This window comes from Lineus longissimus, chromosome 4, assembly GCF_910592395.1.
Source record: "Lineus longissimus chromosome 4, tnLinLong1.2, whole genome shotgun sequence".
NCBI lineage: Eukaryota > Metazoa > Nemertea > Pilidiophora > Heteronemertea > Lineidae > Lineus > Lineus longissimus.
In genome coordinates this window covers 4636292-4659782 of record NC_088311.1, presented here as the reverse complement: position 1 = coordinate 4659782, position 23491 = coordinate 4636292, and the positions used below count along the sequence as shown (strand labels likewise).

Sequence of the window (23491 nt, the reverse complement as noted above, 5' to 3'; positions counted from 1 at the left end):
TAAGGCAAGAGTCAAAAGCCAAAAGCATTGATAGGCATTACCAATCTTTGGTGTCTTTCAATTTCTTATGAGACACATTGACTAATCCTTACTTTATTTAAACTGGGTTGCTTGACTAGACAAGCGGTGATAGGCGACTTATGTTCAGAAGAGATTATTCTGAATGTGTTCTGCACTTCGGCATAGCACTACAGTGTGGTATACCAATGCATAATCCATTACCTGAGCTTCGGCTAGTGAGGAGGACTCTTTCCCTTGAATTTGAACTGATGGAAACCCTATAGTCAAAAAGAAGCATGCATAATGTAAAGACTAGAGAAGCATGCAAGAGTGGAGCGAGACTATAGTGCAATGACTAGAGCTACGACAACCAGGGAATTCTGAGGACAATAAAGGGGCGGAGCCTTATTCCAATCCCATGACCAAATTGTGAAAACTAGCTGAACTAGTTGTTTTTGGACCCCAGGCTTCGGAATACTCTGGTTGTCAATATGCAGTTGTTTGAATGAAAATTAAGGGAATACAGAAAATCTGGTTGTTTCATTTCTGTAGATTACTAGACATTAGACAGAAATAGATATAGATTCTAAAGTTTTATGGTCAAACTATTAGGCAAGATCCACGGCCGGCACACATCTTGTCTGCAGACTTTGCCATTTTCGTTGGTGGGAGAGAATAAAATTGATAAACAGAGTTCGACTGTCATGAGTAATGATACTAAGTTGGGGTCAAAGTACATCTGGTTTTGAAGTGCTGAACAATGAACGACTACTGACCAGCGGTTAAATGCACTTCGAAATTACTTGATTACGAAATTACTTCGAAATTCTCTCTGAGATTATGAATGTATCTACAAATATACAACTTATTTAAAACTAAACACAATATACAATTGATAATTACAACTATACACACTAACAACAGACAAGTGTTTTCTCAGGTCCAACATGTAAGTACAGATTTGGTTGCAGGTGTGTGCGAGTTTAGGTGCAATCACAACACATTCAGCCATGTCTACCCAACACAAGCATGTTATTGCTTCCAGGAAGGCAGATGGGTGGTTGAATTATCATTCACTCTGGTAACTGTGCAATCTTGTTCAGGACAACCTTAAATAAAGGTCAAGGTGAGTGAACCAAAACTGTCACAGGTGAGGATCCAGGTGGGGGATCAAATTCGATACTGGTGAAGGTCAAGGTTAGTGATCAAGAACTGGCTTAGGTAAAGGTGAAGGTGGGTCATCAAGCCAGGCCTCTACTGAGAGAAGGTCAAAGTGAATAACAAGCACTCTAATGGACAGGTAAAGGTCACGGTGAGTAACCTACGACTGTATTTGGGTACGGCCGCAGTGAGTGGGTCAGAAACTGTCTCTAGTGAAGGTGAGTTATCAGAACCATCCTGGGTGAAGTGATCAAGAAGTGTCTTGGTTCAAGGTCAAAGTGTGAGTTCAAGAACTCTCAGAGGTGAAGGTCAAAGTGATTGATCATCAACTCTTGGGTAAAGGTCAAGGTGAGTGTTCACAAGTGCATTTACAACACATAACACCAGAGTTTGAAGGATGAATTAGTTCATACCTGCAGTAGCATGGTTATCTCCTAATAAGCAGGAAGCACACCAACACACAATTAAACATGTTGAATATATATGTATGCATGATGAAAATACCGGGTATTTAAATCTTTAACCCTTTCGCAACATCCATATAACTATATAATAGACAAGAACAGTTGTCCTTTCATCACTAATTCTGATTCCATAACTCACACATGGAAAGCATTATGAAGGCTTATTCAAGCTTATTCGATTAGTATAGAATAAAAATATATAAGGCAGGCGTATATATTTTTGGTAGAATAGCTCAGGCTCATTGTTAATAGGGAAAATAGCACAAGCTTGTCAATAATTCACTCTATGAAGCAGCATCTCACTAGCATTATTTTGATTTAGACAAAATTACCTATGTCACTTATTAATTGTTAAGGTTAGATAGAATCTGTAAATGAGAGATGAGAGAAAGAAGATATGTCAGCTCAAGGAGAGAGAAAACCAACAGAAGGTTTGCGCCAAGGTGATAGCATTTTTTATCCGAAAAAAAGACAACGAATCAAAATTGAAATATCAACATTCAGTGTTGGCAATACTCCTTGAGGACTCCGAGTCAGTGGCAAATGTTTGAACTAATTTCAAGATTTTGTATCCAGTTACGTGTGCGATTGAATGAGCACTGGAGCAAAATCTACCGTGCACATGTATGACTGGATACAAAACTCAACGGAGTATAAGCAACAGCAAGCAGCAATAGAGCAACCATTCACCAATTTGTCACCCAAGCAAGTGATCGTATAGACATATCATTACGAAGGGTCATGATTAGAGGAACATTTTCAATACTACCCAAGCAAAGTGTTTAGAAACTGCCCTTTGTGGCCCGGCGGCACCATTACCAAGCGTGCACATTCCGTCTTCAAGATTTTACAAGGTATGATCTTTTCATCCCTTAATACTTACACTCACTGGTGACCGCACCGGAGATTTTGGACCCCTCTTGGCATATAAAAGAACTGCTATATCCCGATGGCCTGCCTCCATGGCTATTGCTAAAGCTGTACTCCCATCCTGAAAATAAAAGTGTGTTATTTTAGTGTTCTGGGTATACAGTATATAATTACGCACAGTGAAAAAGATCAAACAGGACCACCAGACCACTCACACTGCAGGTTCCTCAATCAGATTAAAGGGCAAAGACAGAGGACATACCTGATCAACAATCGATGGATCACACTCCGGCTGTGCCAGCAGAACCTTGACAATGTCTGTGTGTCCATGTTCGCTGGCACACATGAGCGCCGTCGAGCCATCCTCATCCTGGGCGTTGATATCAGCACCACAATCCAGGAGTAGCTTGACCATGTCTTTCTTGCCGTGGCTGACGGCTAACATCAAAGCAGTCTGGCCAGCCTGAAACACATGAACAATGAAAGTAGAACTACAGCAACCTTTTTACAGGGACTATGAAGGAAATAAGGCAATTCTTGTGGTTTTGATATCTTATCAAATTTGGAAGGCAGGGTTTTCCTCTGGGGTGCCATTGATTCTTTCTCTTTGACCATGCTTTTGACTGAAAGGAATATGACACAGAAGCTTCTCTTGACATTCAATACAACAAACTGCTGAGATTAGCTCACCTGTGAAGCTTTAATATTCACATCCCCTTCTCTAAACAGCCGCCGCACGATTTCCTTATGTCTGTCTATCTGAACCTGAGCGAGGGACGCCAGCATGATTGGTGTGTATCCAGCTCTGTTCTGCGCGTTTACATTGCACTGTTCTGTATCCAGGAGAAGGCTGACGATTTCAAAGTTGCAGTGAGAGACGGCATAGTGGATAGCACAGTTGCCCTGAAAAAGATTATCATACATATAAGTTAATCAAATTCAATGATTGGTTGTAGCTTGCAAGATTGATGAAAGGCTGATGGTTAACCTGCCTTGCTGAGTACAGAGCAGTGTGGTGCCACATTGTCAGAAGGGCACAGTCCCTCAAATGACTGCAAAACTTCAGGCCCAAGATGATCATGATGATAAATCACTTACATTTGCATCAGCTTGGTTGATGATCAATGGTAGCAAATCTCGGCACAACTCGTTGAAGGAGGAGAGGTAGTCCTCCACCTGGTGTGGGTTGGACAGTCTCTCACTGGACACCTTGAACCATCCCGCCTGGATCGTAGCCATGCAAACTTTCTGCAAGCAACAATCAATGCTGTTTAGAGGAGGTTGCTTTTTGGTGAGGAACAAGACAGTCTTGTTGGCGGCGTCCTGCCATCACCCTTAACGTCATTGGTATCGATCACATCCATTGAATGTTTGAGTCAATCTGATATTTCTGACCGACGCGAATTTCATTTGAAAGTCACACCGGCAATAACACACAGATAACTGGAGCATCTTACTTCAAAGTTTGATACTCTTTTCAAGCAATTCTTCATCCACGAGTGAAGTTATCCCCCTGTATAAAACGCAATTTTCTTCTTCTTCAAAACATGGACGATAAGCAATGGAACTGGACTTTATGCTGTGCATTGGTCCTAAGTTTGAAACTGATGAAAGCAGTTGATCTTTACCTGTTCTTCCTCAGACAGTTCCTTGTCTCCCTTTAGATGTTCACTATATGCAATACAGGACTGTTTCATCTCGGGGTTGAGGTCAAACCTGCAATCATAATATTCATAACTGAATACAAAACAATAGTGGGGAGGAAGAGCAACCTTAGACAGGAGGATGTTAGTTGGTGAAAAGTTAGAATGACTACTCGACAAAACTACTGACAAACCGCATCGACTGAATGACAAGATAGTCTCTGCTGTTAACACTGCATTGGTATCATTGATAAAAGAGAACTTCATCCCCTTGTCCATTGGCACAATGAAATGAAAGTTGACAATTTTAACAGCTCAGCAATGTCAATAATCTGTTGCCTTCGACTCATTCGGCCATGTGTTTAACCATTGGCTGCAGCGTACATGAAAGCAGGTTTTTCAGGTCAAAGCAAGGCAAAGGTAACATGAAGCTGCAATCTAGCTAGACACAAAAGGATATAGGCAAAACCTTCACCGATCATTTACTTTTAAAGAAATTCCTCCACCTTAACAAAAGCAAGCAAGCAATATGCCAGGATCCATGACAGAACCCTGACTAGCATCCTTGATTTCTCCATCCAATAGCAATTTGCCAACACAGGAGCAGGAGAAGAGCCTGCAGGTGTATGGAGGCTAGCTCTTAAGGTCCTATTTCCAAAATACTTGCACTTTTCTAGACCTTGGGTAAGACACTGGTTACTCTGGTCTCAATATCAACCAACATTACCACACAAAATCTAAATCATATTTTGTATTGCTTTCATACTGAACTGGATCCTGACCTTCACATACAAATCATGTCAGAAAACCTTCCCTCAAGGCACTGTACACTCTGGTAGTCCCCCATCAGACTTACGTTTCTCGTATATTCTGATCAAACATTTTCGCTCCTGGTATGCCCTGAGCGATAGCTTCATCATCCTTGCACAGGTACACAATGCAGCCCTGGCGGCCATCATAAGACCCTTCCTCATAACTCGTGTCCGTATCACTGTCACTCTCAGATTCTGTTTCAGACGTGCCATCATCTGAGCTTGTTGAAACATAGCTGGAAAGACGGACGGACGCATGATAGAGACGCATGCATGGCAAGGCAAACTAGCGAAGAACAAGCAGATATCCTACAGGAGGAGCTGCAGTTATTTCCATAGATGACGTGCGATGCCGCCAGTCTGCACAGCAAACACGTGACTATTGATGACAACATCGCCGATGTTACGTTTATGTCCTCACAGAGTGCAGTGCGTGACTGATATGATGTCATTGTGCTGCCGTCCATGGCCACATGTTGGCTGGTCGAATGAAGACATCACTCATTTTAAATTTTTTATTCCTTCGCCTCTCCAATCATGTTACTCACACTTGAGAAACTTAGTTTGATCCAAATGTTATAGATGGCAACACTTTTGAAAAATATTTGCCCATTCAGATAAGTAACCAATGCACAGCATTGCTATCCACTGCTGAGCGCTAAGCATGAGTTGGTGGCAACCGAAAATGGAATGGCTTCCACCGTGAAAAGGTTAAGGCACACTTAAAAGGTTAGGACATGTACAGTGGTTACCATCATTGCAAACAACAAAGAAATTCACCAAGACCCCAGTTAAATGTAAGTAGCTCCATACTACCAAAACACGATAATAGCAAATTCACACTTCCAGATCAGATGTATTTTTTTCTTCTTAGATATCTTCTCCCTCGATCCCCCTCCCCTACACCCCTTTCTCTGGACAATACGGTGAGCTAGATTCTAAGGTTCTAATTACACAAGTGCATGATAATGGTAACTGTGCTTCGGAGGATGCTATTGGATTGGTCAAGTGGTGCGCTGCTCGGCAATTTGGAGACCTCATTCGTCTGGGTGTGGATGCTACAAGTAGTCTGCTGCTAAATTAACCTACACAGTTTCCTGCATAGGTATTCAGGAGTGTGCCAGTATCTACTAATAGAAGACCATCCCAGTGGGTCGAAATCCTGAACTCCAGGCATTAACACTTAAGTTCAGGTTCCAATCATTTCATACTCCTAAGTGCGGAGTCTAATAATATTATCTTATTATTTTAAATTGCAATAGAAAGAAGCATGCAAAGCCATCAATAAAACAGGACTAAGAGTTACTAAAACATGGTCCCATTGAAAGGCCTGATTCAAATGTCGTATGAATATAAAACATATTCTAGCACAAACAAGCACGATGCAACCTTTTTTCCTGCATGATTCCTAGTTATGACGGTGTGATTTAAACTCCAGTTCTAACCAAAATTATTAGACCTTTCAATGGGGCTATGTTTTGATTAACAACTGCAGTTTGAAATAAGCTGGGATATATCTGGAATGTTGCACACGCATAGCAGCTATTATCACCATTCCTTTTGGTCATTGAAAAAATCATGGTCTAAAATATCATGAACGTATTTATACACCACCTTTGGACATGTTCAGTGGTCTTGACGGCACTGCAAGTACATAATCAAGCCAAGGCATAAGGACATAGGTTAATAGAGAGCTAAGACGCATTTACAACTTTGCCTCCCACTAGCCCATTAGCCTACAGCTAACTTGTGACATCTTTGATGTAGCCAAGTTAGAGAATGCCTCACAGTACTGAAGGTATTGTTTGTACCTGTCTCACCAAACACTGCGAAGATGGAGCTTGAATGTTGGGAGAAATAACAGCTTTTCATCTTATGAATAGGTTCAGAGAATTTCAAATATTTTTGTAGGTATGGTAGTGGTTTCTCAATTTGTATCTAATTCTTTGCAAAAGTTCATTCAGAGATGTCACTGGACAGGTGTAATTCAGTCTTAAAAGTTAAGTTTTAAATGCGCCTTAACCCATCTAAAAAGAATGATTTCCTAACTCATGCCATAAGCAATAATTTTCATTTAACAGCCAGAAACAAAACCTGTGCTGTTACTATTATTCTAAAGGCACTACAGGAGAGAAATTAACAATGCAGAAGCACATCACAGCCAATTGCAGCAATCAGTTTAACAGGAAAACGCAGACCAAACATTTCAAATCTTTCTTCAAATGAGCTCATTAGAAGTGATGCAACTTTTAAGAATTGACCTTCAGATGAATTGATCCTTCATTAGTTTGATTCACTGCACTTTTTCGGAGAAGGAGTTATGCCTACTCCCAAGTACATGATGGGGACATGGTTAATTCATTCATGCAACTTTTTATTTTTTACACCCAATTCTCAAGGTAAAGAGTCCTGAGACCTAAATCTGCACATGGGTAAAATCAACATAAAAACAGAATAAGATAAAGGAAAGAGTTAAAGGATGCTTACCCTCCCATTGTTCCCACAGCAAACTTGATCTCCTTCCTTTGTCCCTTGTTGCCTTCAAAGCTGCCAGAGCGCTTCATAATGGACTTCAGAGAACCAGTAGACCCGCCTGAGGAACCACTCCTTTCTAAGGACCCTTCAGACATGGACTTGGACATTTCGGGTGAACTGCTCCCTTCCGCACCTTCATCATCATCTGAGTCAGCATTTTCTAGGTCCTCTTCTTCAGCAAGTTTAGGAAGCCCTGATGAACCAAAGGTTACAGTAATGGACGAACTCTCTAACTTGGACACAGCTGTAGGAGTCAAATTGATAGCACCAGTTGTGAGGAAACTTTCACCAGTTTCGGAATGTTCCTTTTCCTTTAAATGCAGCGCACCAGACAGGAACTTCGACTTCATACTCTCGTAGTGTTTGTTGTGTGCGGCTTCAATGTCTCCCTCTAAAGACCCCGATTCGTACTCAGATCCCATACTTTCAAAATGTTTTGCGTGGGAAGACTCAATGTCTTTCTCAAGTTCTTTCAGCTGAGCAAGGACCTCCAGATCTTTCTCTCCACCAGATGAGGACTGAGTAAGTTCTGTGCTGCCCTGCATAATGTTACGCGTCCGCCCTGGGGAAAGACTGGAACCTAAATACACCTGACCTCCCGCACCAACACTTTGGCCTTGCGTTCCAAAACCTTCTTCACCAGATGAGCCTAGTGAATGTTTTCCAGTTGAATATGTTGTTTCAGTGCTACCCTCTACTATGGTCCGACTGCGCCCTGGAGAGACACTTCGATATCCAAAGCCAGATCCAGGTGATCTACCAAACTCCACACCAGAAACATAACTAGAGAGTCCTGTTCCAAAGCCACTTTCGCTGCTCGGCGATGCTGATGACAATGATCCAGATTCATGAGTAATTTCAGTGCTTCCCTCAACAATAGTCCGAGTTCCCATGGGAGACGAACCATAACTTAAGGAACTCATGTTACCAGATCCAGAGGTTTGGAGTCCAAAGCCTGATTCCCTAATGGGTGATCCAGATGAGAGTCTGTTGGAATTTTTATTGCCATTTTGATCAACTGTTTGCTGGACTCGGACCTCTTTACGGCTGCTCCTCACTGGAATGGAACTTCTTGTTGTTGTCACCACATGCTTCCTGATTATGGTCCCATTGTTTTCTTGCCCAAACACATCTGACTGACTTGGCTCTGAATCGCTATCGCCCTCTTTCTCAAGACCAAATGTGACATTCTTTGTGTCACCAGGCAGAGATGACAACTGATCCTCTCCAATCATATCCAAACTTCCAACCGATGAACCTTCAGATGATGAGTATGTCGTGACGGTCTCACTGGAGGAAACAATGACTCTCCTACCACCAGTTCCAGGTGTAGCACCATCATTCGCACCAACAGTAACCCCAAGTGAGTCCTCACTTAATGATCCAGTACTTGATGTCATTGCCGGGCTCTTCTCACCTTCTTGTAAGTTCAACATCCGGCCGCTAGATGAGCGAGACATGAAACCACTCTCTGATCCATCACCAGACGACCCACCACCAAACTTACTCAGAACAGCTTTATTCTCAAAGACCAGGCTTGCATCGGCATTGCCCTTCATTGATGCACCACCAGTCACTCCTACACCAGATTCAAGTCCACTTGTTTCAGTTGTGGTTATCTCAGATTCGCCACCTCCGAGGTTACCTCCCATCATTTCCTGGATGGACCTTTCACTACTTGAACGCCTTTTCGTCCTACTTGAAGGACTTATCCTGGTCTCTCCGGAACCCACCACACTGGAGGTGGAAAACTGGGCATGACTGGTGGTACTAGAACTATTCCCACTCAAGTTTAGGGATCCTGGTTTCTTTGCAACAAACTGACCTCCAGCAGAAACTCCGTCTAAAGAGGAACTCCCACTCGATAATGTCCCAACTGATCCAGATGTGGAGATGTTCCCTCCAGACAAACTCAGTCCAGCATCTACACTAGGAGCAGATGAAAGATCACTTGAGACTTCGCTGTCAATGATGTCAGTTTCTCTGTATGAGTCTGAAGGCAAGCTTAACGGTTCCCTCAAAGATGATCCACTACTTTCTGTTGTTGAACTGGAATGTCCGCCTGACAAATTAATAGCTGCTGTTGAGTGTTCTGCTCCAGTTCCCCCAGTTGAAAGTGACACTGTTTGCGTAAAGCTACCCGATGAACTCATCTTTGAAGATCCTGAGTCTCTTTGCACATGAGCTCCTAAACTGTCCATTTCACCGCCTGTACCTGAGGCAGCAGACATATTGAAACCCATTTGTAAAGTGGGGCCAGCTGAACCTCTTACAGTTTCAACCGATCTATCAGCGGAACTATTTGCTGAACCATCTCCTGACACAGCACCGCCACTTGACACCAGACTGCTTGACGATTTAGTGAATCGACCACCTGGGAATGTGTCAGAGACGCCATAACCTGACATGCGAGCACTCCGAGATGATCCACTACCCATTTGTAAATTGCTGATGGTAGAACGTGTAACAGTTTCAACATTTCTAGATGTAGAACCATCTGATTCCGCACGGCCGCCACTTGACATATTACTACCAGATGATCCACTGAACCTAGTGCTTGATGAGCCACTGAAGCCATCCGACATATTACCCCCAGATGATCCACTGGAGCCACTGCTTGATGATCCACTGAGGCCACTTGACATATTACCAACAGATGATCCACTGAACCCACTGCTTGATGATCCACTGAAGCCGCCCGACATACTACCCCCAGATGATCTACTTGAGCCACTGCTTGATGATCCACTGAAGCCACTTGACATATTACTACCAGATGATCCACTGAACCCACTGCTTGATGATCCACTGAGGCCACTTGACATATTATCACCAGATGATCCACTGGAGCCACTGCTTGATGATCCACTGAAGCCACTTGACATATTACTACCAGATGATCCACTGGAGCCACTGCTTGATGATCCACTGAAGCCACTTGACATATTACTACCAGATGATCCACTGAACCCACTGCTTGATGATCCACTGAGGCTGCCTGACATATTACCACCAGATGATCCACTGACACCACTTCCTGAGGATCCACTGAGGCTGCCGGACACATTACCGCCAGATGATCCATTGAAACCATCGCTTGTCTTATGACCACCAGCTGATTGAGAGAAGCCACCAATAGGCATTGAACCTTCTGTAGATTCTGTATACTCTTGACTAACGACGCGCCTATTCACAATAACCTGAGGACTAGTTTCGTATCCGACAGTACGTGTGGTAACAGAGTGCGAACCTGACCCTACTTCCCCATCAGCACTATCATGACCATTAGATGGTGCATACATTGCAACTCTAGCTTTTTCAGAAGCAATCCGTTCCTCAATCTCCTTATCTCTTGCTTCAGGTTTCATAGTATTCTGACCCCGATCTGTCAATTTCAAGTCCTTTGCAGACGTTTCTAAAGTGTTTGAAGTACCCTCCCGAAAATATATAGAAAAGTCATAGTTTTCACTCTTCAGCGCTTTCCTTTCGGTGTTGGTTTCAGCGCTTCTTAACGTAGGTGTATCAGTGTTCACAGCAGTGTTCTTAATCTGGTCCATTGCCATGAAGACTTTCATATCGGTCCCAAGATTTACACTGTAGGTGCGTTTGACCTCTGTTTGAATAGATGCAGGGTAGGTCTGAACTTTTGCAGTGTTTGTAGACTTATCCTTCAGTTGAGAAATAGGGGTGTTCGTCATGGCATTATAAGAGAATGGTTTATCTATTGCGGTAGATTTGTTAATACGTTGCGGTTTGACATCAATGCCAATGGAGCGAATCTCAGTTGCTGGCCGGATATCCACGTCGACAGTATCATCTCCACATCCTTTATCCCACTTCTTTACTAAGTCTGTCGAACATCCTTTATCATGAGAAGACATCTTACACATAATGGCGACACTCTTGACTGACCGATGCAACGCGTCTCTCAAGGCAGTCTTTATCTTTTCTTCCTGCAACAAAATATTTCTACGTTCTGAATAAGATGAGGAGCTGGTAGTCCTGATGGTCCGCTGACCAAATGATTGGCCACCACTTTGGTTTTGGCTGACCACACCAGATTCTCGCTGTTGTTTCTCAAGTTGTTGTTGTCGATCTTGCATAACTTCTTCAGTCATTGGTACAGTATGATAGTACTCTCCAAACTCTCCGACCTCAATAAGCTTCATCTCATCAAGGTCACCAATTCCCACACCTATTTCCCTTGTCTCTGGCTTGGGCTTCTCTGGTGCCTTTGACTCAAACATTATCCCGACATCCCGTGTTGCAGCCTGGACTATCGATCCTACACTTCGGGTCTGTGGTTTGACTGGTTTGATGATCTTTGGTTTTGGTTGTTCAAACACGTTACCATCGCCAACGCCAATAGTTCTTGATGCCTTTTTTAACTCTGGTGATTTGGAAATCATGACAATGTTCTGCTTGACCTCTCTTGGTGCGACCTTGACCTCCGCTTGATTTACGTAAACCACCTCCTTCTCATGAACATGAGTGTATTCAGCGGTATGGGATTCACGTAACCTACCGGGCTGCTGAATATCGTTGACACTTTCTGCATCAACCACATCTTCCACTGGCTGACTCTCCTGCAACGGGGCAGACGACAGATCCACAGCTTCTTCTTCAGGATGCAAACTCTCTTTCTTCAGAACGCTATCAGAAACAATCGGAACATTGCCCATATATCGAGGTTTGACATAAGTTGGCACAACCATTTCATCAATATCTTGTGCGAACTCTTGCTGTGGTGCTTGTTTAAGACTGATAAACTCTTCACTCCTTTCGTTAGGCCTCCTTGAAGTCGGTTGTGTTGAGTATTGGGCCATTTTTTCATCCACTGGAGTAGCCAACGCACGCTCAAGAGCATCAAATTCTTCCTGCTCCTTGTCCATAGACCTGATGAGTTCAGGGACATGATCAGGTCTAAGACTATTCATTTCCAAGGAGAACTGTGCCTCTGTAACAAGGTCTGGTTGGATATAGTAGATCTTTGAGACATCGCCATCTCCGACTGCAGAATCAACTGTTTCAGCCCCATCAAAAGTCGGAGTTGACCTTCCACTGCCAGTCTTCCCAAAGTACTTATTCATTGATGTCAGATTATTTCTCCTGTATGACTGGAACTCAGTTATCTCAAATGATCGTCCTGATGGTGACTGGCTCCGTGATCGTCGCCCAGTGGTAGTGCTTTCAGGTTCATCTACTGTACACTCTCCAACACCCACAGACCACATCGTTGGCTTTTGGTTCGCCTCGATGCCAACTGAACGCATTCTTGGCTTCTTGTCGGTCTCAACACCTATGGACCGTGTGTTACTTGTAGGTGGCTTCCTATTTTTCTGAGCCTCCATTTGCAACATCAGTAGCCGTTTCTCTTCCTTCAACACAGAGATTCGCACCTGCAGCACTGGAATGGCTTTCACTTGCTCCTCCAAATCTCGCATTCTCTGTAAACTCAGCTTCATTTGATCACGGATTGCCTGGAGTTGGTCTGGGGTGACAACATTTGGATCAGCTGAAGGTGCAGCACCCTCATTCAAACAGTCTTCCACACTTTTAGCAATTTGTTGTGATGTTATAATGTTGGTAATGTTTGTTGTAGTACTATGGTGTTCTGTGTGCAAGTTACTCCTCTGGTTCTGGGTTTTTTGGACTAATGTTTGTGGAGCATTTTTATCAGTGGAGTCTAAGGAAGACAGAGAACTTGTTGACCCACTAGTGTTCAATGACTGAGCCGGTCTTGGTGAGGAGGTGTTCTGTGGACCAGAACTGACACTAAAGTCACTGTCACAGGGATCAGGTGGCTTTGGCCGTTTTTGCGGTGGACCAGATTTTATTAGGGTGTCTATAGATTCTATAGTTTCATTCACTGAGGAATCGATTTCACTGAGAATTCGTTTCGTGGCCTTTTCATCCTGTTCGACCATTGTTAGAAGAGATTCATTATGCACAAGATCAGGAGGTGGTGCTTGGTTGTCGGAGTCCTGAGACTGCATGTAAACTTCCATTGACTTCCGCAGGTTTCGTTTGTTTCGTTTTATCTTCTTCAGCTTTAAGAGGTTTTCCTTATCCGCCATGTGTCCCAAGAAAGTCAAGTCGATGTGATAACCATAGGGACAGCATGAGCACCTCCCATCAACGTACTCAATATGCTCTTCACCCTGTTTAGGTGGTTGTTGTCCTGCACCCATCAGCATGGCTTCTATGTCAGGGTCGAACACATCACTTGTAACTGAAAAGACACAAACAAAAACACATGCATTGGTAGAACACATCACTTGTAACTGAAAAGACACCAAAAAAAACACATGCATTGGTATACAGTGTTTCAGGAACAATATGCAACACCAAAGCAACCAGGTGGCAAAGGATCTTTATTTGCTCTGGCAAGGTACAAGGGACCATGGCTTTTATACTCATTTCAGGAAAAAATGTCACTGCACGCAAAAAGCATAAAATTCATGGGAAAAGTTGTTTGTATTTCGCTTCAAATGGCTCGAACACAGGCGCACTGTCAAGGTATCCAGCAGGGAGCGATGCAACCATCAGCTCCTCTAAATCAATGTTCATTTTCCCAACACTAGATGGCATGGAAGCTCTTTGATAGTAAGGTGTGCCGATGAACTCTCTGAATGATTGTTCAGGTGAGAATGATGAAAGCCTGTGGCCTTTAAACACCTTTGTAGCCTGATTTACATGTAATTCATATTTTGCATGCTGTCTGCACAATGTTAGATTCAGGTCACCATCTTTGAAGTCAAAATAATGGATGTAAATTGTTGTTGTGAGCTATTTACTCAAAAAAAACTGCATCATGTTTCAAGACTTCTACTCTGCATAGTAATTCGACAGCCATCTTATAATGAATGTTCCAAACAGAAAAAATTTATTGGGAGTCGGACTCACACAGTTCATCGCTTTTGGACAGGTGGAGTACAACTTCCAAAAGAGGGACTGGAAGTCTGGAGAGGCTAAGGAATTTCATTGTTACATGAAAATGGCTTTATTGAAACTTCTGCTATACGCTTGAATAAATGTGAGCAAAAGGGGGACTCGTCACTGTTTTGGCCAGTGACCTGTTTACAAAGTAGGCCCATATAGAATATTCATTCATATCATGAACACAGAAGGCACTTATTTTCACCCATATAATAAATTATCTAGAACAGCATGAAGCCAAATATTTCAAAGGATGGCCAATACTCAATTCATCAGCACAGAACACACAGTGCAATATCAAGACCAAGCCTGTGGCCTGATGATCCACTTTACACTGAATCAACAAAATAGATTCTACCGGCATTGAAAGCTTAACACTTATTTTGTTATAAAACTTTGTGGGACAGACTAACAGGACAAAAAGCTCGAGTATACTAGTTTGCTGTTCTAGAATGGCATAAGCACACCGGGCACATAATCAAGAAGTCAAGGGTGCGACTCTTGGTAGGCTCAACACTGTTTCGTCTTTGTACCAATGATGGTACTTGAGCAAGCCACTTAACGCCACTGGTACTTACTTCCCTCCACCCTCCACTCCAATACTTCTTCAAGAAATCTGAAAGACCCCTCAATGCAAAGATATAAGGTACTGTACATTACTAAACAAGAGCCAAATATTCTTACCATCGGGGCTCTCCTCCGACATGGCTTGATCCTCAACCGGTATCACACCCCGTATAACTAACCGCTCGGTAAAGTCATAGCCTCGTGTAGTTGCGTCAGGCGTCTTGGGTTTCGGCATCACAGGTGGAGGAGGAGGACGGCGCGTCACTTTCTGCTCCACCCCCTGAACCATCTGCGTAGTTGTTGATGATGTTCGCTCCACAGTCTCAGATTGCACTTTTGGGGGAGGTTCAGTAATGTTCACTCTAACATTAATTCTAGAGCCAGTAACACTTGACGCCGGTGACATATCCGGAACAGGTCGAACGTCGTATGAGAAGTACTCCTTTATATTGCGATTTGATAGGTCTTTCTCATCAGGTGCCTGGAATGTTTGATCGGAATGAGTCCTCACATGCGAATTTTTAACATCCTGGTTGATACTTGATTCAGACACTAGGTGACGCATGGTGTTAAAATGCGGTTTTTCAGGCGGAAGACTTTGAGACGTGTCGTACTTTGGTTTTTGCAGAGGTAGGGTGTGTACCTTGTCAGTACTGTGTCTCGTAGTCTCCGTCGTCCTTGTTAAACCAACCTTTGTCTGCCGCTGCTCATAGGCACTCAGACTGTCATCCGATGGACTATCGTCCCATTGCTTTGCCTGCTGCTGAGTAAAGGACGCCAAACTCTCCAAAGAAACCGCTTCCATCTCAGTCTGGCCTATTTTTGCTAGGTGCTGAGAAAAAGTTTGTACATTACTTGTTTCGGAAAAGCTCCTATGCATGGAGTCATACCTGTTTTGCTGGCTTTGTGAGCTTACACTGTTTTGCTGGTTTACACGAGTAAAACTACTTAAACTGTCATCAGAGGGAGTATCTGTTCCGAAGGTAACATTCGAACTGTATCCTATGTGGTCCCCAGTTTCAACGTCTGTGGCTCCGACAAGCCGTAAAACATACTGGTCTTCACCAGCCGTATCGTCCTGAGATGGGTCTGACGAATCATATTGTTGCGTGGAAAAAGTCATCATCTCCTGGTTTTCGTACATGCTATTTACTCCTGTGCGTTTCTGATGCTTGCTGAACATCTCTGTACTGCCATGCGGCCCATGGACGACATCATGATGCTTTTCATTGATGTCATATTTCTGGTTATCATTGTCGACTAACATCATAGCAGCGACATCTGGTGGGAAATCAACATCAGGCATTGCTGCAGGTCCTTGTAGCAATGCTCCCGCCCTATTAGTGTACTGCCCTAAAACATCTGGTACCCCATGGACAGAGCCAGTGCTGCTGCTTGAAACGGTGTGGTGAACTTGTCGTTGTTCAGTTCTGTAGGAATGTTGACGGGGTTGCCCATGGTGAGCAACTTGTCCATACTGACCACTTTGCTCAATCTGACCAATCTGACCATGTTGACCCATTAGACCAGGTTGGCCCATATGACCAGGTTGGCCCATTACCCCAGGTTGGCTGATTACCCCGGGTTGGCCCATATGACCAGGTTGGCCCATTACCCCAGGTTGGCTCATTACCCCAGGTTGGCCGAACTGCCCATGTTGACGAGTCTGTCCTTGCCCATGTTGAGCCTGTTGCCCAGGTCCACCAAGCTGCCCATAGTGTCCTGTTTGTCCATAACTGTTGAGGCTCTCGAGCTCATTTGGCAGTGGGAAACGATATTCCTGTGTGGTGTCTGCCATCTTGTGTTTCTATTCAGGCTGATTCCAATGAGTCACCACACCATTACTTCTGTAAAGACACAAGACAGAAAGCAATAAATCAAGAGCAGAGAAAAAAGATGTGCACTGGGTACACAATGGAATGCACATTGTCAGTGTCATGTTGTGATGGTGGAGAAAGCCTCGTTGATGACAGAACAACAACACACTCCAGGGTGACTTATTTCCACAACCCACCTCAGGCCCTTGGCTATGGCAGTACCCGAAACGAAAAATGACCAACTTAAAAACATTCATCAGTTCCCAGGCACAGACTGCTGGACTATTCAAAGCTTTATAGGCCTTTTATATATGAAGTGCAGATATGAGACAGTTTTAAATGTTTCGCAGAATAAACGTAGCAACCCGCACTTGCAATGGGCTCATTAGATCTAATCAAATAAGCTTAATTAGTAATGAACTCTTTACCTAATTGCCTTTGACCCAGATGGAGGAATTTCAACTGGAAACATGAATCAGCAGGAGACAAAATAGTGCTGTCACCTGAGATGTATGAAACAAGTGCACAAATAGTGTGGCAAAATCCGTTGATAGAACTTTATCACAGGAAATCAGCATAAAAGCAAGTCACTATCTTTTTATAGTGCCGCTTCACTCCTTGCTCTTGACCAGACATAAATGGTTTAATATCAGATAAACTCATGTGAAGCAATACCACCGCACCAGTTAACTGACAAGACCTCACCAAACTTGAGGTAGACAATATTTGCCTGCCACCAATGATTTCAAGCTTTGTCTACAAGATGACATTGCAGTTTACACAGTGTCAAGTGAAAAAGAAAGACCACACTATAAAATTAGCATCAGTATTCAACACACATATTCATACTGTCTGGAGTACACAACTTGCCGCTCATTTTACTCCAATTTATACCAAAAAAGTGTTTTTTTCAGCATGCACACTACTACAATGGAGTCAAAATGATGTCAAAATCACCAAATAATTACTCAATGCGGATATTACTCGTGATTATTCTGGGCATTGTTTTAGCAGATATTATGATATTTTCAGGCAATCAGGAAAAAATAAATCTGAATTAATTGGCTTTTTTGATTCTGTGCAAGTCGACGGGGTAATTGGTGATTTGTGCAATGAGTCATGCTCTTGTTATATGGAGGGGGAATTGTGATGGATTGGAGCTTCAGGAGCAGAATCATGACCAGCTAATGCGCCTCGTTTTGGTGTGATGGGTCACATACATGCCATGTCGGCCTCCATAATACATAGTACTCCAAGTAACACTGTCACAAGTCAAACACATATTTTTTGCATGGTCTGGTCACTGTGCGCAATGACATTTTTATCAATGTAATAGGAAATTAGGCAGGGCTAATATAAATGTTGTGAATGTATAGAAGGCCTAGAAGGGTAAAACAGGGCCTGGACACAAAATGTACTAATTTTCAGCCTTTTGACGGTGTATGTGTGTCTCGGAGGTGCTCAAACGACAAAGTCAAATACCATAAAAACATACTGGACAAAACATTGCCGTAACTTATGTTATGCATCATGTTGCGTTTTCAGAATAAAGTGCCGGTGGCCAATCCTTAACATTTGCTCCTTTTGTAAGGTTTATTTACAATCACGTGCCATAAAAACAATCTGCCCTAATTGTGGTACAATGCATCATATTGGAAAAAACTTTTGCATGACATGGCAAAGGAAAATCACAAGGACTGCCACTAAGAACCTCTCAAATCAAGGAAAACCTTCAGACTGACAGATGATGTCCATAATAGGATGTATCCTGATTACTGAGGTCATAATAAATGGAAATGCACTCACACTTTTGATGGCTTAAACCATCATGCTGCACTAAAGAAGAAGAAGAATAATAAATGAATGGAAAAGGCTTAAACCAACATGCTGCACTAAAGAAGAAGAATAAGAATAAATGAATGGAAAAGACCTATTTGGAGTGTTGAGAGAAGAACAAACAATACATTTAATACTTGCTCTAATGACACAGTAACCTGCTGTGACCTCTGTTACCTCGAAAGCAATCAAATATTCTGGTTCTATTATATCCGTTATCAAACTTACAATGGCAACATGTTGAAGCTCAGATCAAACAATAATATTAGAGCAGACCAACTTAGCATAATGACTCCTCACAATATCAAGTGTGGACTACTTCATGTTCTGTGCACAACTCTTTAATTACTGGTCCATAAAACTGCAGTTAGCAGGATTTCCAAAAACGTATGAAATAGTCATTTGTGATAGGGCAAGGCTGAAGAGTATATTTGAAATACAATTCTGCACATGAATTATGCAATTTATGTATTGTAAGTATCATATTTCTACCTTTTTACTTTTAGAAACTTTCAACTAAAGTGCAAGAGAAGTTGCAATCATTTGCAAAAGCTGAAATGAATACAATGGTGGGAAACTGCATGAACACTCACGAATCACTAGTGGAATTAGATCCTTTGGGTTCCTTTTTCGCTGAGCATTGACTTTTCAACATGACCAAATTCTGATGTGTACTGGTGATGTAATAGGCTCCGCCAAAAGAACTAATGCCCAAGAGGCAATCTCCTGTCCATAGCCTACATATCATTCCATAAAATGTATTAAGTTCTGTTGCTCTTAAAAGCCAGGACTAATTTCAACTCAATAATGATGATTTATTGTTCAATATGAAGATTTAATGACATCAAATCATAAAGATCCGACATATTATTCGTGTTTTGTTCCCCACACTCAGAAATCCCACGATGGGCCGATGAGTCATGGAAGCCCTTGACAACGCACAGACATGACAGAGCGAGAAATGATTCCAACTCTTTTCAGCAGAGAATTGGAATTACATTCCATACGACTCAGGCTTGGCAGACTATGATTATTGATAGTTTACAATAATACAAACCCAACTGTTGTTTATTGACCTATTTAAACAGCCGTCAAAATATCATGCTCTTCCTTTAAATCTGCCATTGCCACAATGTTACCAAGGTATAGAGGTGTCCCATCCACCATAGTCAATGTGGGTGTGGTTCATTGGGTCTAGCTCTGCCACCAGGCATATTCAAGTCTGCCAAACTTCACCAAACAGTCAAGCGAATGAAATAAATTGAGATCAGACAAGAGTGAGCAACAATCTCCCTTACCTGGCAATCCAGTGACTGAAATGCTGGTGATAAAACTCAACATGTCCACAAATGTAGTCAAGCAGGATTTGATGACATGTGTGGAAAACAAATCTCTTGACATGACTGAGGAATCTGCAACCAATTCAGGGGATGGAAGCACAATCAAAAGATAGATTCAGCGTCTATTCAGTCACCACCCCGGACACAGCATAAACAAGACAAATGAGACTTCAGCATGAGAATCCATCATAATGATCATCAACCGTCTATCAATGTCATGGAGTCGCATAACGAGATGGTTTTCTTGGGACAAAAATAGACAAAGGTATAATGAGGTGTAATGTTCCGGTCAGGAATGTAAATTAGGATTGTGCAACAGCAGGAAATGACACAGAAAGGGGAGGAGGTATTGAAATGGGCAGTAGTAAAGGTTTTGAAGAAAAGCTTTTTCTTTTATTTATGGCACCTTTTATTTAGGGAAAGATAGTTTCTATTGGAGTGATGTGTAGGTTGACCTTGCACTCCCTCCAGCAAAGACATGAACATCAAGAATACGACCAGCAGCCTGAGAAACTGAGGACAGACCATGCAGTGATTTTTCATGTCAATATCTTATGCCAACTTCCAAGAATTTTCTCGAAAAGGAAATAGGGTCCAGGCAGCCACTTTTTTAGATCAATCCGTGCCTGCCAGGGCTTGATTGAGATATTTTTTCAAACCGTTGATTTAACCATTTAGTCCTGTATTCCTCATTTTAGGCCCATTGAATACAGAGATCTACTTGTTGGTTGGGAGAGTCCCACACTGGCAGGCACACACCATACTCAGTACAGTAGCAACACACAGCCAATCTACACACAATACCTGAATGCCTTGAACACTTTACCATATCTACCAACTTGGACAACACTTTGTCAAGCACCAAAACTCTCAAAATCGATCGAAACCAGCACTTACATTGACATGATCAATAACTTGGAATAGATACGTACCATACAATGATATCCTTCATAAAATCATGATTAAATCAAAGTAGTAATCCAATAGATTGAGTAGAATATGCCACAAGATCATGCCATGTTGATCGCAGCTCAGACCACCTTGTCCACAACTGAATTCAATGGTGGTAATGTACCTCTTATCTCCGGCTTGATGTGTACACCCAGCACATGTAGAATGTACACAAAGCACATTCAGGTTTCGCCTGACTGGTCAGGACACGCTGTTCTGCAGCATTTATAGGTGACAATCTCTCAAGTGGGCTAAAGATAACTCCCTGGGGTTTACTTTACGCATTGTTGACCCTCAACCCTTACCATCACATCGCTATCAAAACGCCACTTTTTATGTTATATCCCTGATAACTTATGTCATCAACTTTGTCACCAACAGTTCTCATGTGTTAACTGCCAATTATCAAATGTAGGATATCATTATATCATTGCACTTGTGTGTTATGGATTCAAGTACATTTTGGAAAAAATACTGGGCAAATGTTAATGAACGCAGTGGAGGAACAGTCGCTGTCTGCGAATCAGTTTCTAAAATCAACCGCTAAATGAGAGTTTGCACAAATAATATAATTTGATCAAGCACATTCATGATAAATTGACGGCAGACCCAAAGATAAATTGGGCGATTTACTAAATTGCAAGTATTGTCTGATGGTTAACGTGTAATAGGTAATTTGGGTAATCTCTCATTTGGGCCTGAAGTGTATCAGTAACTTATAGAGTATATATGACACTCTCTCTTTCTCTTTAGTGCAACATGATGGTTTAAGCCAGTAAAAGAGCGAGGGACCTTCGCCATTGACTTCTGCCACTGGCAGCTTCCAACAAGTCTTCACCAAGACCAGCTGCCGCACCATCTCGCTTCCTACCCCTTCTCAGTCCTCTTGCCACTAACTTGTTCCTGGTGCCAGTTCAGCAGCTTCTTGGGGAGTCTGTCTTCTTTCATACGGACAACAGAACCGTCTCAGTGGAGAAATGTATACATATATGATATCAACACTACAATCTATGACAAAGACACAATCAGAATGACTCCTCACACACTTGAATGAGGATGTTGGCTATGAGAATGAAAACATGGTTTCTACATTCAATGATTGATTAGCCTGAAATTCTCACTAATTTCTATTTGTGGAATGTGACCCAGTACATCATCGATAGAAAATCATGAGTCACTAATCAAACGAGATATAAACTGGGGGTGTGGGGCGGGGGGGGGGGGGGGGGCTCTCAAAATGTCAGATGATTCGAGAGGCTATGTCGAGCAGTCAATATGATATTTTGAAAATAGGCTATATCACTATCAGATTTTGATCAGTCTGTCCACCTACATCATCAGACTGAGCAGGAAAGGAAAGAAGTCATCACCGGAAACAATAAATACTAGTATAAATGTAGGTGGATGGACATGACAGCATTTTCCTCCTGGGCTAACTCGTCCTGCATGCACAATGTGGCCCAACAGCATTCCCTCAACCTACGGAATGTAACAGGCATACCATAACCTCATTGGGGTCCAGGGGGGAGAAACTTATTCAACGAACCAATTTTTAACCAGCAATCAGCGTTCCTTGAGAATGGTTACAGTTCTAGAAATCAAGTGACCATAGGAGACCCTGAAGTCTAGGTCTGGCTTACCTGTCCCTATGCTGTCGTACACTAATCAACTAAAGGCCAATGACCCTACCAATGCTCCAAATTAATAGCCAACAATATTCATCAATAATTTATCACATCAACTTGTAAAATCTCTGCTTAACCTCTATAGTTTGATATGTAAATAAAGTATAAACCAAACCATCACATTTATAATTCTGGACAAGCTTTTTTCATCTCGGCGTCCAAACAAGTTTTCAGCACATGACCTCATGGGGTTCCCAAAGATTCAAAGAAATAAATGCGAAATAATGACACGGATAAATCCCTGATTACCATAATATCGCACAACACAAAACAAAATCGACTCACCTGGATCTGACCCATACAATTCTCGACAAAGAAGGGAATAAACCAACTGGGTCATACCTAAATCATCTTTTCACTAGGTGACATAGAAAAGATTGTATACTTTTGATTTTGAGTACCTTCAATCATAAATTTATAAAATATCTGCCACATAGCTGTGACCAAAAACCACTATTGTTTCTAGTTTATTTAATCCGACTTCCTTTTTACATCACTTTGGACTCACTGCACAATAGACATAAGTAAATAATACCTGGATAATAAGTGCTGTCTAATCTTGTGGAAACTTATTTCTCACATGAACAGATCGAGAAGTCACCACATCAGTCAACCTATGTATGTGATATGCTGTATCTGACCAAATGTGACATTTATAGACTCAGGAGAGATCATTTGCCGAATTGACCTCTGGAATCAAGTCAGCTGGACAATACCATGCAGTAATTGGAGCCAAGTATACATTGATAAAACAAATAAAATAATTATCATTAGATTATATAAACCTAATAAAGAAATATTATTCTTTATGATAGTCGCATGGTAACTATCATATTTAACATTAACTGAGACTGTGAACCCCATTATTTAC

General features: G+C 42.2%; 1 protein-coding gene across 17 annotated transcripts in view; it reads right to left on the bottom strand.

Moving 5' to 3' along the window:
- The window catches only part of LOC135486420 (uncharacterized), a 37292-nt gene that overhangs the window by 4264 nt on the left and 9537 nt on the right, over window positions 1–23491 (bottom strand). For 4 of the 17 annotated variants that reach the window (XM_064769184.1, XM_064769186.1, XM_064769185.1 and 1 more), the window contains 11 exons: window positions 15109–16838; window positions 7438–13717; window positions 6565–6594; window positions 4995–5186; window positions 4124–4211; window positions 3594–3743; window positions 3186–3398; window positions 2758–2958; window positions 2509–2616; window positions 1575–1595; window positions 223–278 (listed from right to left, as the gene is read on the bottom strand). In XM_064769184.1, coding sequence (XP_064625254.1) covers window positions 234–278; window positions 1575–1595; window positions 2509–2616; window positions 2758–2958; window positions 3186–3398; window positions 3594–3743; window positions 4124–4211; window positions 4995–5186; window positions 6565–6594; window positions 7438–13717; window positions 15109–16789 — 9009 coding nt within the window. In that variant the 5' untranslated portion in view covers window positions 16790–16838 and the 3' untranslated portion in view covers window positions 223–233. The other 13 variants (XM_064769182.1, XM_064769188.1, XM_064769187.1 and 10 more) reach the window with 13 other exon arrangements.